The sequence below is a fragment of the Callorhinchus milii genome, unplaced genomic scaffold, assembly GCF_018977255.1.
Source record: "Callorhinchus milii isolate IMCB2004 unplaced genomic scaffold, IMCB_Cmil_1.0 Scaffold25, whole genome shotgun sequence".
Taxonomy (NCBI): domain Eukaryota; kingdom Metazoa; phylum Chordata; class Chondrichthyes; order Chimaeriformes; family Callorhinchidae; genus Callorhinchus; species Callorhinchus milii.
Genome location: NW_024704766.1, coordinates 5825491 through 5837213, shown reverse-complemented (window position 1 = coordinate 5837213; position 11723 = coordinate 5825491). Strand labels below are relative to the sequence as shown.

The 11723-nt window shown below is 46.8% G+C and overlaps 1 protein-coding gene across 1 annotated transcript; it reads left to right on the top strand.

Moving 5' to 3' along the window:
* The first annotated feature begins 229 nt into the window (after positions 1-229).
* LOC103188722 (transmembrane serine protease 5) lies at positions 230-11352 on the top strand. The gene is made up of 13 exons (XM_042343835.1): positions 230-241; positions 1995-2163; positions 2591-2674; positions 3514-3627; positions 4145-4280; positions 4818-4931; positions 6226-6269; positions 7209-7371; positions 8407-8585; positions 9142-9240; positions 9374-9516; positions 10310-10462; positions 10931-11352. The coding sequence occupies exons 1-13, from the start codon at positions 230-232 to the stop codon at positions 10937-10939; spliced, it is 1419 nt and encodes a 472-aa protein (XP_042199769.1). The 3' UTR covers positions 10940-11352.
* Positions 11353-11723: the final 371 nt, after the last annotated feature.

Genomic DNA, 11723 nt, shown 5'->3' with positions numbered 1-11723 from the left:
AAACTGGTTTTGCCGGCTCACAGCCGGGTTGTTGAGATAGGCGGCTCATCGCTGATTGGAACACTGGGCTTATTATCTCAGTGCCAAAAAAATATCCGAAGCTGTCTATTTAAGCAGTAGAGACACTGACAGCTCACACGCACACACACACACTCTCACACACACTCACACTAATGGTTCGTTTGCACATCACCCGATAGTGGACACAGCTAAACAGTGCGATGCGAGCATGTCCACCATGGTAAGATCCTAAGTTGAATGAGCCTCTTGAAATGCGTTAATTATTAGCAGAGAGTGAGAGAGAGAGAGAGAGAGAGAGAGAGCTTGCACGCGATTGACATGATTTTATCTCTGTGTGACAGTTTTCTACTTGATGTGTGTGTGTGTTTTTCTGTTGTTTCGTTCCATTGTCCAACACTATGGTACTCTGTACGTTTCTTCACTGCTCTCCCTCTCTCTCTCTCTCTCTCTCTGTCGGCTAAGCTCTATTCATGAGGTTTTCGCACCCTCATCAGTCTGCCCCGATGCAAAACTGCGAAGCCAATGCGGAAAATATAATTTTATTTGTTTTTGCCTAAGCTTAGCTGTTTGACCGCACTAATGGTTTAGCACACGGGAGTGTATTGTCAAAGCTTAGGGTGTATCAGGTGGAGAGGACACACACGAAATGTGCGTCAGTCTGGCTCAGTTGGTAGAGCTCTCGCCTCTGAGTCAGAGGGTGGTGGGTTCAAGCCTCCAACGTCAGGACTTTGAACTCCTTGTAGTCTAAGCGGACTCTCCATTGCAGCGCTGGGGGTAGGTCTTGCATACGTTAAAGATCCCGTGGCGCTGTTTGAAAAGAGAAGGGAGTTTCTCTCTCTCTCTCCCACTATCCCGGCCAACAATTCCCCCAAATAAAATTGGTAACTCACTCCACGGCTGTTGGTGAGACACTGCTCGCCTGCGAAACAGTCACTGCACCACTACAAAACAGACACAACACATCCTGCAAAGTGCTTTGAGACGTCCTCCCGATGTGAAAGGGCTCTGTGTCAAACGCAAGGGTAAACAGTATGAAACGTTTGCCAAAACCTCGTTACCTGGTTCCTTCTCTCCCCGCCTCAGGACGATCTTAAAAAAACATCTGTCTCTTGGTCTGTGAATTTGTAAAACACCATTAAATGTTCCCTTCCTCTCTTCCCTGCTCGTTGCAAACTATTTTCTCAGGAAAGGCCTTTGGGGGTTGTGAGAGGATTTGAGCTGTGACTGTAAGATGCAGAGTAGGATATTGTGACAGATCTCCTGATGGACTTGATGAAAGTTCCCCCTCCCTATGTGTCAGCCTGGGGCAAAGGGGTGGAATTCGTAAGTCAGTCAACTTCTTTCTAAAGTTCTTGCGCCAGAGAAAAGGGATGCGTTTGCGGGTGGAGCAGGGAATGCTGGCACAATAATAATCCTAGCCATTAATCATCCAGCCTTCAGAAATGAGGATTGAGTGGGTTTGAGACAGAACACTTGAATGAGAGTCTATAATGGTGGAGAGAGAGAGAGAGAGAGAGAGGAGGGTGGAGTCTTCAGTCATTAGCTCACCCGCAAACTCTGAAACACCCTGATTCAAAGTTTCACCCACAGAATACACTCTGTTGTGGAGTCACGTAGCGCAGTAATAATCCCTCAAAAAAATTATAACAATAATAATCTGGGTCCCACTCAAACCACGTCTGTTTGTGGGGACGCTGCTGGGCGCAATTGGCTGCCATGTTTTGCCCACAAAATTCACAGTCACTACACTTTACAGTGTATTCTGGGAAGCCCTTTGAGACGTCTCAACGAGGTGATAAGGCGCTATTTCAATCCCTCCACTTCTTTCCTCCCCTCCCCCACTCCCCCCTCCCCCACTCCCCCCTCCCCCACTCCCCCACTCCCCCCCTCCCCCACTCCCCCCTTCCCCCATCCCCCCCTCCCCCACTCCCCCATCACTGAAGTTCTTGTTGTTATCGTTCGTCCCCTGACAGAGTTCCAAACCATTGGTTTCGGTCGATGAGCCCTCGAGTCCCGCAAGTAACTGCGGGGAGGAGATGACCTTGATGAACGTGGTGCCCGTGAGGGCATACCAGCCGCCCTTCGTCATGCCTCCCTCTGCCGCCACCCTCCGCCGCCGCCGCCGATGGCAGCGCCGATTCGGTAAGCGGCGAGCGGAGCGGTGACTCTCCCAGGATGGGGTCCAGCGGTTAGCGCGCTCGCCTCGTAAACCAATCGATGATCGAGATTGTCTTCCACGAGTGACATTTCTAACTGCACCAAAAATAAGATTGTAAGCAATCGCATCGTTCTGATTCCAGCACCAGCGAGGGAATTGGCATTACCTTGTGATCGAGGCTTGCACCGTTGAATTCGTGTTATCTGTGGGCCGTAATAATAATAATAATTTGGTCGCTCAATCCACGGCTGTTTGTGAGGACGCCGCTGGGAGCCATTGGCTGCCGCGTTTCGCCCACAAAATACAGTCAATTAATTTTATCGTGTGTCCTGTGAAGTGCTTTGAGACGTCTCGAAGACGTGATGAGACGCTGTATCAAATGCAAGGATTATTATTATTATTATTTTCCAGGATTAAATCTCCCGAAGAAAATCCTCACTCTTCTCTTCATCGTCACGCTCTGCACCGTGCTGGCCGTCGTAATCTGGCTCCTCAGTAAGTGGATTGACTTTATTTCACCACAATCTTGTCAACTCTTTGAGAAATTAAAGCCCCGATCGCAAAGTCTCTGCAAATAACAACAATAATAATAATAATAATTCTTGTTATAATAATACTCACTCACTCACTCACTCACTCACCTATATGATATAGCGCTTATCACATCATTGACACGTCTCAAAGCGCTTCACAGAATATACTTTAAAGTGGAGTGACCGTGTATTTTGTGGGGAAACACGGCAGCCAATTGCTCACAGTCGTGGTTTGAGTGACCCAATTTTTGGGGGGGAGGAATTATTACAACAACGAACCACAAATTAGATTTGTTTTGCGCCTTTCATGTTGATGACGTCCCAAGGAAACTGATCCACCAATTGACTAGCAGCCAGGTTCCCAGTTACTGCTGGGCAAATAGAGGCGGTTAAGGAAACTTGCCTAAGGTTTCGCTCTGTCCAGGAATCCAATCGCCCTGTCCATAGCTAACCGTTATGCTACAGTACTCCATAAGGTGGTTGTCTTTGAATAGAGGCGCACTCGCCTACAAAACACAGTCACTACATGGTACAGCAAATCCCGGGAGGTGCTTTGTGACAACAGAACATTATTTAGCACCTTCTTCCCCCTCTGTCCCGAGTTCCCACTCTCCCCAAATTCTTGTTCTAGAAATCCCCGCTCTGTTCCCACCTCACTCCGTTCTCAGCTCTCTCTCTCTCTCTCTCTCTCTCTCTCTGCTGGGGCTGTCTGCTCAAGGTTACCTCCCGTGAATGGCGTTGTATCGACTGCAAAGATTTGTCATTGTCACTTCTGTTCTCTCCCTTCTTCTTTCACGTCAGTCACTTACCTGGAGCGACCGGCTGAACAAACCATCTACACGCCCCCAGGGATTAAATTCACTATCAACTGCAACGAGACAGACACTACCGTGAACAATTCAGCTGTCGAGAGAGGTTTGTGCTACATTTTTTTCGCGAGCAGACCTTCCGTGTGAAATACAGCTTTGACTTTTTCTTTTCCCATCCCTCCCCCTTTATTAATAATAATAATAATGATTGCTGCTGATGACTAGCTCGTCGGCTTTCTACTCAGCTCCTGTTAATCCTGCAAGCCCCCAACACACAATCTGGACTCCCCTCCCCAAGCCTTGGCTCTTGCCAACCTGCGCCTAATCCTCTCCAGAATTAGGTAAGCAGGATACCTCCCTCCAGAGAGAGAGAGAGAGAGCCATTCCATTCCAACAATCTATCTCTGGGATTTCCATGTGTGGGTGGGAGGCGGGGAATCCTCAGTTTGGTTTGGAGACTCTTAAGCAGCGGTGATGGACTTTCACGTGCGTCAGATAATAGAAAGAATCCTTGCATTTGATATAGCGCCTTATCATGTCCTCAAGACGTATCAAAGCGCTTCACAGGATTTACTGTAAAGTGGATTGGCTGTATTTTGGTTTTCATATTGAGTGTTCTTTAGTCTCTTTCAGGATAAACAGCAAGAACTCGTTGTTGGAGATACACAACACTTCCTGGCGAGAGTGGCTTCCCGTGTGCGAAGAGAATTGGAATTCGTCCATCTGCAAGTCGATGTGCCGTCATATGGGATATGTCAGGTCTGACATTGAATTTCATCTGGATTCTGGTGTTCAGAGCAAGTCTGAGCTGGGAACATAGGAACAGGAGGCGGCCATTCAGCCCCTCAAGCCTGTCCCACCATTCTATTAGATCATGGATGATCTGTACCTCAATTCCAATTACATGCTTTTGCTTCATATCCCTTTTCACCCTGACCTGACAAACATCTAGTCACCTCAGTCTTGAAAATTTGAAGTGATCCAGACTATTCCTCACTCTCCCTGTTCCCCCATTGTTTACCGAACCTTCCACCACAATGCTCCCCTTCTCTGGAGCCCCTCATAGGGGGAGTTTCTCCTGGTGTCAACCCCAACATCCTCCAGTAAACTGGCTATTTCATGGGCCATTTGCTGTGCACAGAAATGGCTTCTGCGATTGCCTCCAAACGTGGTTTGACTTTGAGGGAGATGACCACAACAACAACAATAACAATTACACTTGTGAGGCTCCCTTCATGTCGGAAACCCGTCACGGGCTATGTATCAATGTTATTTTTATTTTGTTGCGCTCCGCAGGTGTGTGAATTATAGCGTAGTGAGCGTGAGAGATATTGGATCCAATTACACCCACGGATTCATTGAGATCGAGAACAAGTGGGACCACAACCTGGAAAACATCTGGCACTACAGGTAAGTACAGATGTGGCTATGCTGAACATGGTGGGCATGTTATGAGGTGACTTTCCTACCAACCTCAGCATCTTACGACGAGACAGGATTCTATCCCACGTTTCAGAATCCACAATCCAACTGAAATCCAACACTGGGAATAGGAATCCCAAAGGGATTTTTCACCCACCAGTCAATTCACTTTACAGTATGTTCTGTGAAGCACTTTGAGACGTCTCAAAGAAATGATGAGACGCCTTATCAAATACAAGGATAATAAAGGGCTGTCAGATCATAAGTGGTGGTTTAGGTGGAAAAGACCATTTCACCTCATTTTTCAAACAAACTGTAAATGTATGGAACAGGTTCCCTCAGGAGACGGACTGTGGAAGCAGAAAGTGTCAACTCTTTCAAATGCAAATTGGATAGATTTTGTATAACAATGTTACAATATGTATGAGTAGTTTAGGATATGATATGTGAATGCGATTGCCATGGTGGAAGGTGGACTGGATGGATGGACCTTGGTCTTCTTTCGTCTAGCAATTCCTATGTTCTCATGACTTCCCATTACAGCGACAAGCTCAATGAGTCCCTAGACAACAACCACAACAGCAAATTACACTTGTGTAGTCCCTTCACGTCAGAAAGACGTCCTAGACCCCTTTCCTGGTGACCCCATTCCAGTTGTTGATTGCTCATTTGTGTGCAACAATGCTTCCTGGTAATTGGACCTGAGATTGCCCTTCACACCCTCAATTTATCTGGTCTCTTGTCTCGGTCAACCTGAAAGTATTGTTCTGGGTTTATGTTCTCAACCCAATCGCCAACTCGTCTATAAAATCCCTTGTGAGACATCTCCTTCCAAGGTTAAAGAGACCCAATTTATCTCATTGATCCTCATATGGCTCATCCCTTGGGGCCCAGTCTCCCACTCTAACTGGGAGGGTTTGTCTGGCTGAGTTTGTCAGCTTATTTCAGTAGCTCAGAATTGACCATGTTGCTACATGGAAAATGTTCATTTATCAAGAACATAGCAATTGCTAATCGAAAAAAGACTAAGGTCTATCTAGTTTGTCTTCCACCACAATTAATAATTTGGTCACTCAATCCACGACTGTTTGAGATACTGCTGTGCGCAATTGGCTTTCACCTACAAAATACACAGTCACTCCACTCCACTCCACATATCCTGTGAAGCGCTTTGAGACATCTCAACGATGTGATAAGGCGCTATATCAAATACAAGGATTATTATTATTATTATTATTATTATTAACCTCAGCTAAATGGAACAATCCTTCTTGTTTTGCAGGACTAGCTGTGGGTCTGGCAAAGTGATACAACTAAAGTGCTCTGGTGAGTCAGTAAGCGTCCAGTCTAGGCCAACGCACGGGTGGGGGGTTGCGGGGGGAGCACTGCATTGCAGGGTGTGGGCTTGTAGGACTGTTTAAAACTGAGGTCCAGTCCGTGCCTGTTAAAGGATTCCACGGTGCTATTTGGGAAATGGAAAGGGGTTTCCTTCCGTTATCCTGGTCCGCTTTCCCCCTCCTGATTAATTAAATCGCTCATTCACTTTGTTGCTGTTTGAGGGTCGTTGTTGGGTGCAAATTGGCTTCCCACGTTTTACAGGAAAACTCTGTGAAGCGCTTTGAGACATTGCAGTGTTATATGGTATAGGCATCACGCTGGCGAGGACCTGGGTTCGATTCCCAGCCGGGCCAAAGGCTTAGGCAAGTTTCCTTACTCCACACGCCTCTGTTTACCCAACAGTAAGTAGGAACCCGGTTGTTAGTCGATTGGCGGATCGCTTTCTGGGAGTAATAATCGGTCGCAAGAAATAATAATTTGGTCACTTCAATCCACAATTGTTTGTGGGGTCGCTGCTGTGCAGCTACCGAGTTTCACCTACGAAATACACAGTCAATTCACTTTGCAATATATTCTGTGAAGGGCTTTGAGACGTCTTGAAGACGTGATAAACCCATGTATGCAAGGATATCATTATTATTATTATTATTATTATTATATTAAGCAACATCTTGCCAACACATCTCAAATCCCTGTCTCTTAGAAACGGTTGAGAAATATTGGATCATCATTGCATTCAATGCGTCATTTGATGTGTTATTATTGTTATGACTTGATAAGACATTGCATCAATTCGCAGATTATTATTGTAATTCTAACCCTTTAATATTCTTTCTCCCCCCTACCCCTGCCCTCTCCCACCCCCCTGCCCCAACCCCCCACCCCCCACCTCCACACCCGCACACACACTCTCTCGTCGGTGTGAAGAATGTGGAGAGAAACACGTCTTCTCTATGATAGTTGGAGGCAGCGATGCTTCGCTGGGCAGTTGGCCGTGGCAGGTCACACTATACAACAACTACAACCACGTGTGTGGAGGCTCCATCATAGACCAGTTCTGGATCCTCACTGCAGCTCACTGCGTGGAAAAGTAAGTCCACAGAGTGTACGCCAAACTATATTCAAGACCTCCGCGACGCAGTCCCACGTAAGGGAGGGCGCTATTAAAATGCAACGCGTCCAGATTATTGTTGTTGATGTCAAGACTGAACATGTTAAGGTAAATTAATAATCATTCATAATAACAATCCTTGCATTTGATACAGTGCCTTGTCACGTCGTCGAGACGTCTCAACGCGCTTCACAGGATATGCTGTAAAGTGTAGTGACTGTACATTTGTGGGCGAAACGCGGCAGCCAATTGCGCACAGCAGCGTCCCACAAACAGTCGTGGATTGAAGTGACCAAAGTATTATTTTTTTCAAGTTTATTTTTTTGGGGAGGGTTTGTTACCCCGGAAAACGATCTGCCAATTGTACTTACTGCTAAAGAGACCGAGGCGAGTAGAGTAAGGAAACTTGCCTCAGGTTTTGCACATTGTACTCTTGCTTGCGATGCGAGTGTGCTAACCGCTATGCTATGGGGACTCTACATCATCATAATAATAAAATAAATAATAATCCTTGCATTCGATATCATGCTTTATCATATCTGCTTATTATACATTGATATAATATATTATTTGATGATATAAGAGGATATAAGAGGATATGTAATATATATAATATATATTATACTTTTATTATATCATTGTTAATATATATGATATGAATATAATCTAATGATAAACAATATATAATCTAATCTAGTTTATTAGATGGCATGTTTGAGGCCTTTGGGGTACTGGTTAGAGCAATATTGGTTACATATTGAACATATGCAAGACTGAGGTTGATAGATTTCTAAAGGATAGAGGGATTAAGAGATATGGGGATAATGCGGGCAGATGGAGTTGGGTTAGAAGATCAGCCATGATCTTATTGAATGGCAGGACAGGCTCGAGGGGCTGAATGGCCTACTCCTGCTCCTAATTCCTATGTTCCTATGTTCCTATGTTAGAGACTGGGTTAGTGTTAGGGTTAACCCTAATTGGAATTTGGGACTTGAGATGGCTTTTGTTTTGCAGGTTCCCAGTCAATTCCAGATGGTTTGTCTACGCTGGGGTGGTCAATCGGCAGCTGCTCATGTTCTCCAGCCTCCCCACCTTCTACGCGGAGACAGTCATTTATCACAAAGACTACGATGACGCCAGCCACGACTATGACATTGCCCTCATGAAGCTGAAATTCCCTATCCAGTTTTCTGGTGGGCCTCTCTCTACCTTCCTCCCATCTGACTGTCCAGCACCAAGGGCCGTCCTCCCCACGTGAAAGGCGCTATATAACAAATATAATTTGTTGCAGTTGTTCGTCCTCAAACATTTTTTTGGGGGTGGGGTCAGCCGGGTGTCTGACACGTGCAGAAACCCATCACCGTACACAAGCGTCTCCAAACCAAGCTGAGAATTCCCTGCCCCAGTGACTGGTCCCTCTGTGGTTATTTTATCTGTTAATCCCCAGAGGCCGACTGACACCGGCTCCTGCTCGTCTCTCGCACCCTCCGCCCCACCATAGGAGGTCGCGCTATCAGCCACTACGCCCCACAACTCTGGAACGCTCTCCCTCAGTCCCTCCGCCTTGCCCCCCCCACTCTCTACCCTCTTTCAAGTCCTACCAGAAAACTTTCCTGTTTGACCGTGCTTACAGCCACCGCCCCATCCCCCGGCTCGGAGTCAGGCTCCGCCGCTGTTGAGCGCTCTGAGACATTGCCCTGAGTGGAGGGCAAGTTATTGTTGTTAAACCGTTGCTCTCGCCTGTTTCAGACACTATACGGCCTGTCTGTTTACCGCGGTATAACCAAGAGTTCCCGGCAGGGAAGAAATGTTGGATATCTGGTTGGGGCCACAGCAGCTCAGATGCCTGTAAGTTTCCTTCTTGATTTTAATAGCCCTTATCTTTGATACAGCTCCTTATCACATCGCCGCAACATCTCAAAGCTCTTCAAGTGTGCAAGGATATTAATATTATTATTATTCCTGACTGCGGTCCCTCCAGATGCGATAGAAGACAACTTAAAGGAAGCTTCAGTCCCATTGATTAGCACCAGGTGGTGTAACAGCAGCTGTATGTACAACGGCAGCCTCACCCCCAGGATGATGTGTGCTGGGTACAAGGACGGCAAAGTGGACGCTTGCCAGGTGCGTGTGTGCGCCCGTACCATGCGTGTGTGAGCGTGTGCGCATGTGGCATGTGTGCGTGTCTGCATACATTCTCTCTAGCGTTAAACGTACATGTTTTATCTCTCTCTGTGTAAAATATAACAATAATAATCCTTGCATTTGATACAGCGCCTTATCACGTCTTCGAGACGTCACAAAACGCTTCACAGGACACACTGTACAGAGAATTGACTGTGTATTTTGTGGGCAAAGCTCAGTATATATGTAATACTCAAACGTATAAATATATATAAGTATATAGCGTATCTGGGTAAAGAAAAACTTCTTGGTGTCTGCCCTTTGCAACTCTAAACCAATCTCCTCTCGTTCTCCGGCCTCGGTACATCCTAAAGTACTGTCAGACTTGTGCCCTTCTGTGTGTGTGGCCATGTGTATACGTGTCAGTCGTTCAAAGCACCAAGTACTTTGAGACGTTCTGACCTGACACAAGCGGTTGTGGCTGTCATTGTTAGGTGTCCCGGTGCCTTGGGACGTCCTCCCGACATGAAAGGCTCTGCATAAATGTAATTTATTGTTGTTATTGTTGTTACAGTAACAACGTCTAAGCCCAAGGCTTTGGAACTCTCTCCCCCGATCCCCCTGTCTTGCCCCTTCAGATCGCGCCTGAAAACCTACCTCTTCGACCGTGCTTACCCCCCACCCCCAACCCACCGCCCCCGGCTTGACATTGTGCTCCGCCACTGTCAAGCGCAACAGACGCTGCCCCACGTGAAGGGCGATGTGTAAATGAAAGTTGTTGTTGCTGTTACAGGGAGACAGTGGAGGCCCCTTAGTGTGTGAGGATGTCTATGCCTGGCACCTGATGGGGGTGGTGAGTTGGGGTCTTGGATGCGCTAAAGCCAATTACCCCGGGGTCTACACCAAGGTGACTGAATTTCTGGACTGGATATACAATGTCATTGAGGTAAGAGGGGCGCGCGTGTGTGTGTGTGTGTGTCTGTCTGTCTGTTGGGCAGTTACACAGTCAGAACCCCTTTATAACCCACCCAGACACCCCGACATCCGCGCTATACCACATGGTGCAGGTACGGCTTTCCATAGCATGCGCACGCAGGAAGTGACGTCAGCGCCAATCTGATGACCCGGAAACGTTGACCGCCAGATTTTTTGTAGCAAACATAGGCACAGGAGTAGGCCATTCAGCACCTTGAGCTTGTTACTCCATTATATTGGATCAGGGCTGATCGGCACCTCAACTCCAATTATATAAATTACTGTATATTAATTCAGTCCACATTATAATGGGGGATTTGAATGTATGATCACAAGGCATCGCGTTATATGGGGGGGAGGGTTGGTGGTGGGGTGTATTTCGGGGTATAATTAGCAGGATTCCTCCAATGATTATTGTACTTTTCTCCTCTTCCCCCAGTCTCACTAAACCACACGATCCTGCTATCACACTGTTGTGGCGATTGGGAGATGGAACCAGGCGTGTGGATCCAGTGTTTTCTCCGCCAAGTTTTCCTGGTGACTTTGTGTGGCTTTGGAGGGGGTGGGCGGGTGGAGGGGGTGTCTTATTGTTGACTGGATTTTTGTTCAATAACCAGGAAACATCGGTGTGTGAAAGTGATGGAAATGGGTCTAAAATGCCCCCAAATTGACAACCCACGTAGCTCGCCCGTCGTTCCTTGTTTCATTGGCCTGACCGCTTTCGCTATCTCTTTCGCTGGAGTGAACCTTGTGATAGGAACAAGAAATGGTGCTTCTATTAATGGCAAACTATGTGGTTTTAGCTGGAGAGACTTCAGCAGTTATCCCATCACACGCTCTGGGCTCCCCTTGCCAACCTGCGCCTAATACTTTCCGGAATTTGGTAAGCAGGATGGTCCCTATAGGGATAGGGAGAGAGAGAGAGCGCATTCCATTCCAACAATCTATCTCTGGGATTTCCATGTGTTGGTGAGATGCCTGGAATTCTCAGTTTGGTTTGGAGACTCTTAAGCAACGGTGATGGGTTTCCGAGAGTGTCAGACACCCACCCGGCTAAGCAAAAGCAAAAGTCAGTGCTTCCAACTATTAATGACGTTGATCATGGGAATTTGGTGGCTGACACTGCAGAGAGAGAGAGTCACGGCAGATGCTAGAAGGGTTTGCTTCAGAGAAGATATAATTGATCAGCAGGTGAATTCATCAAAACACTAAAGATCCTATGTAAGGGTGTA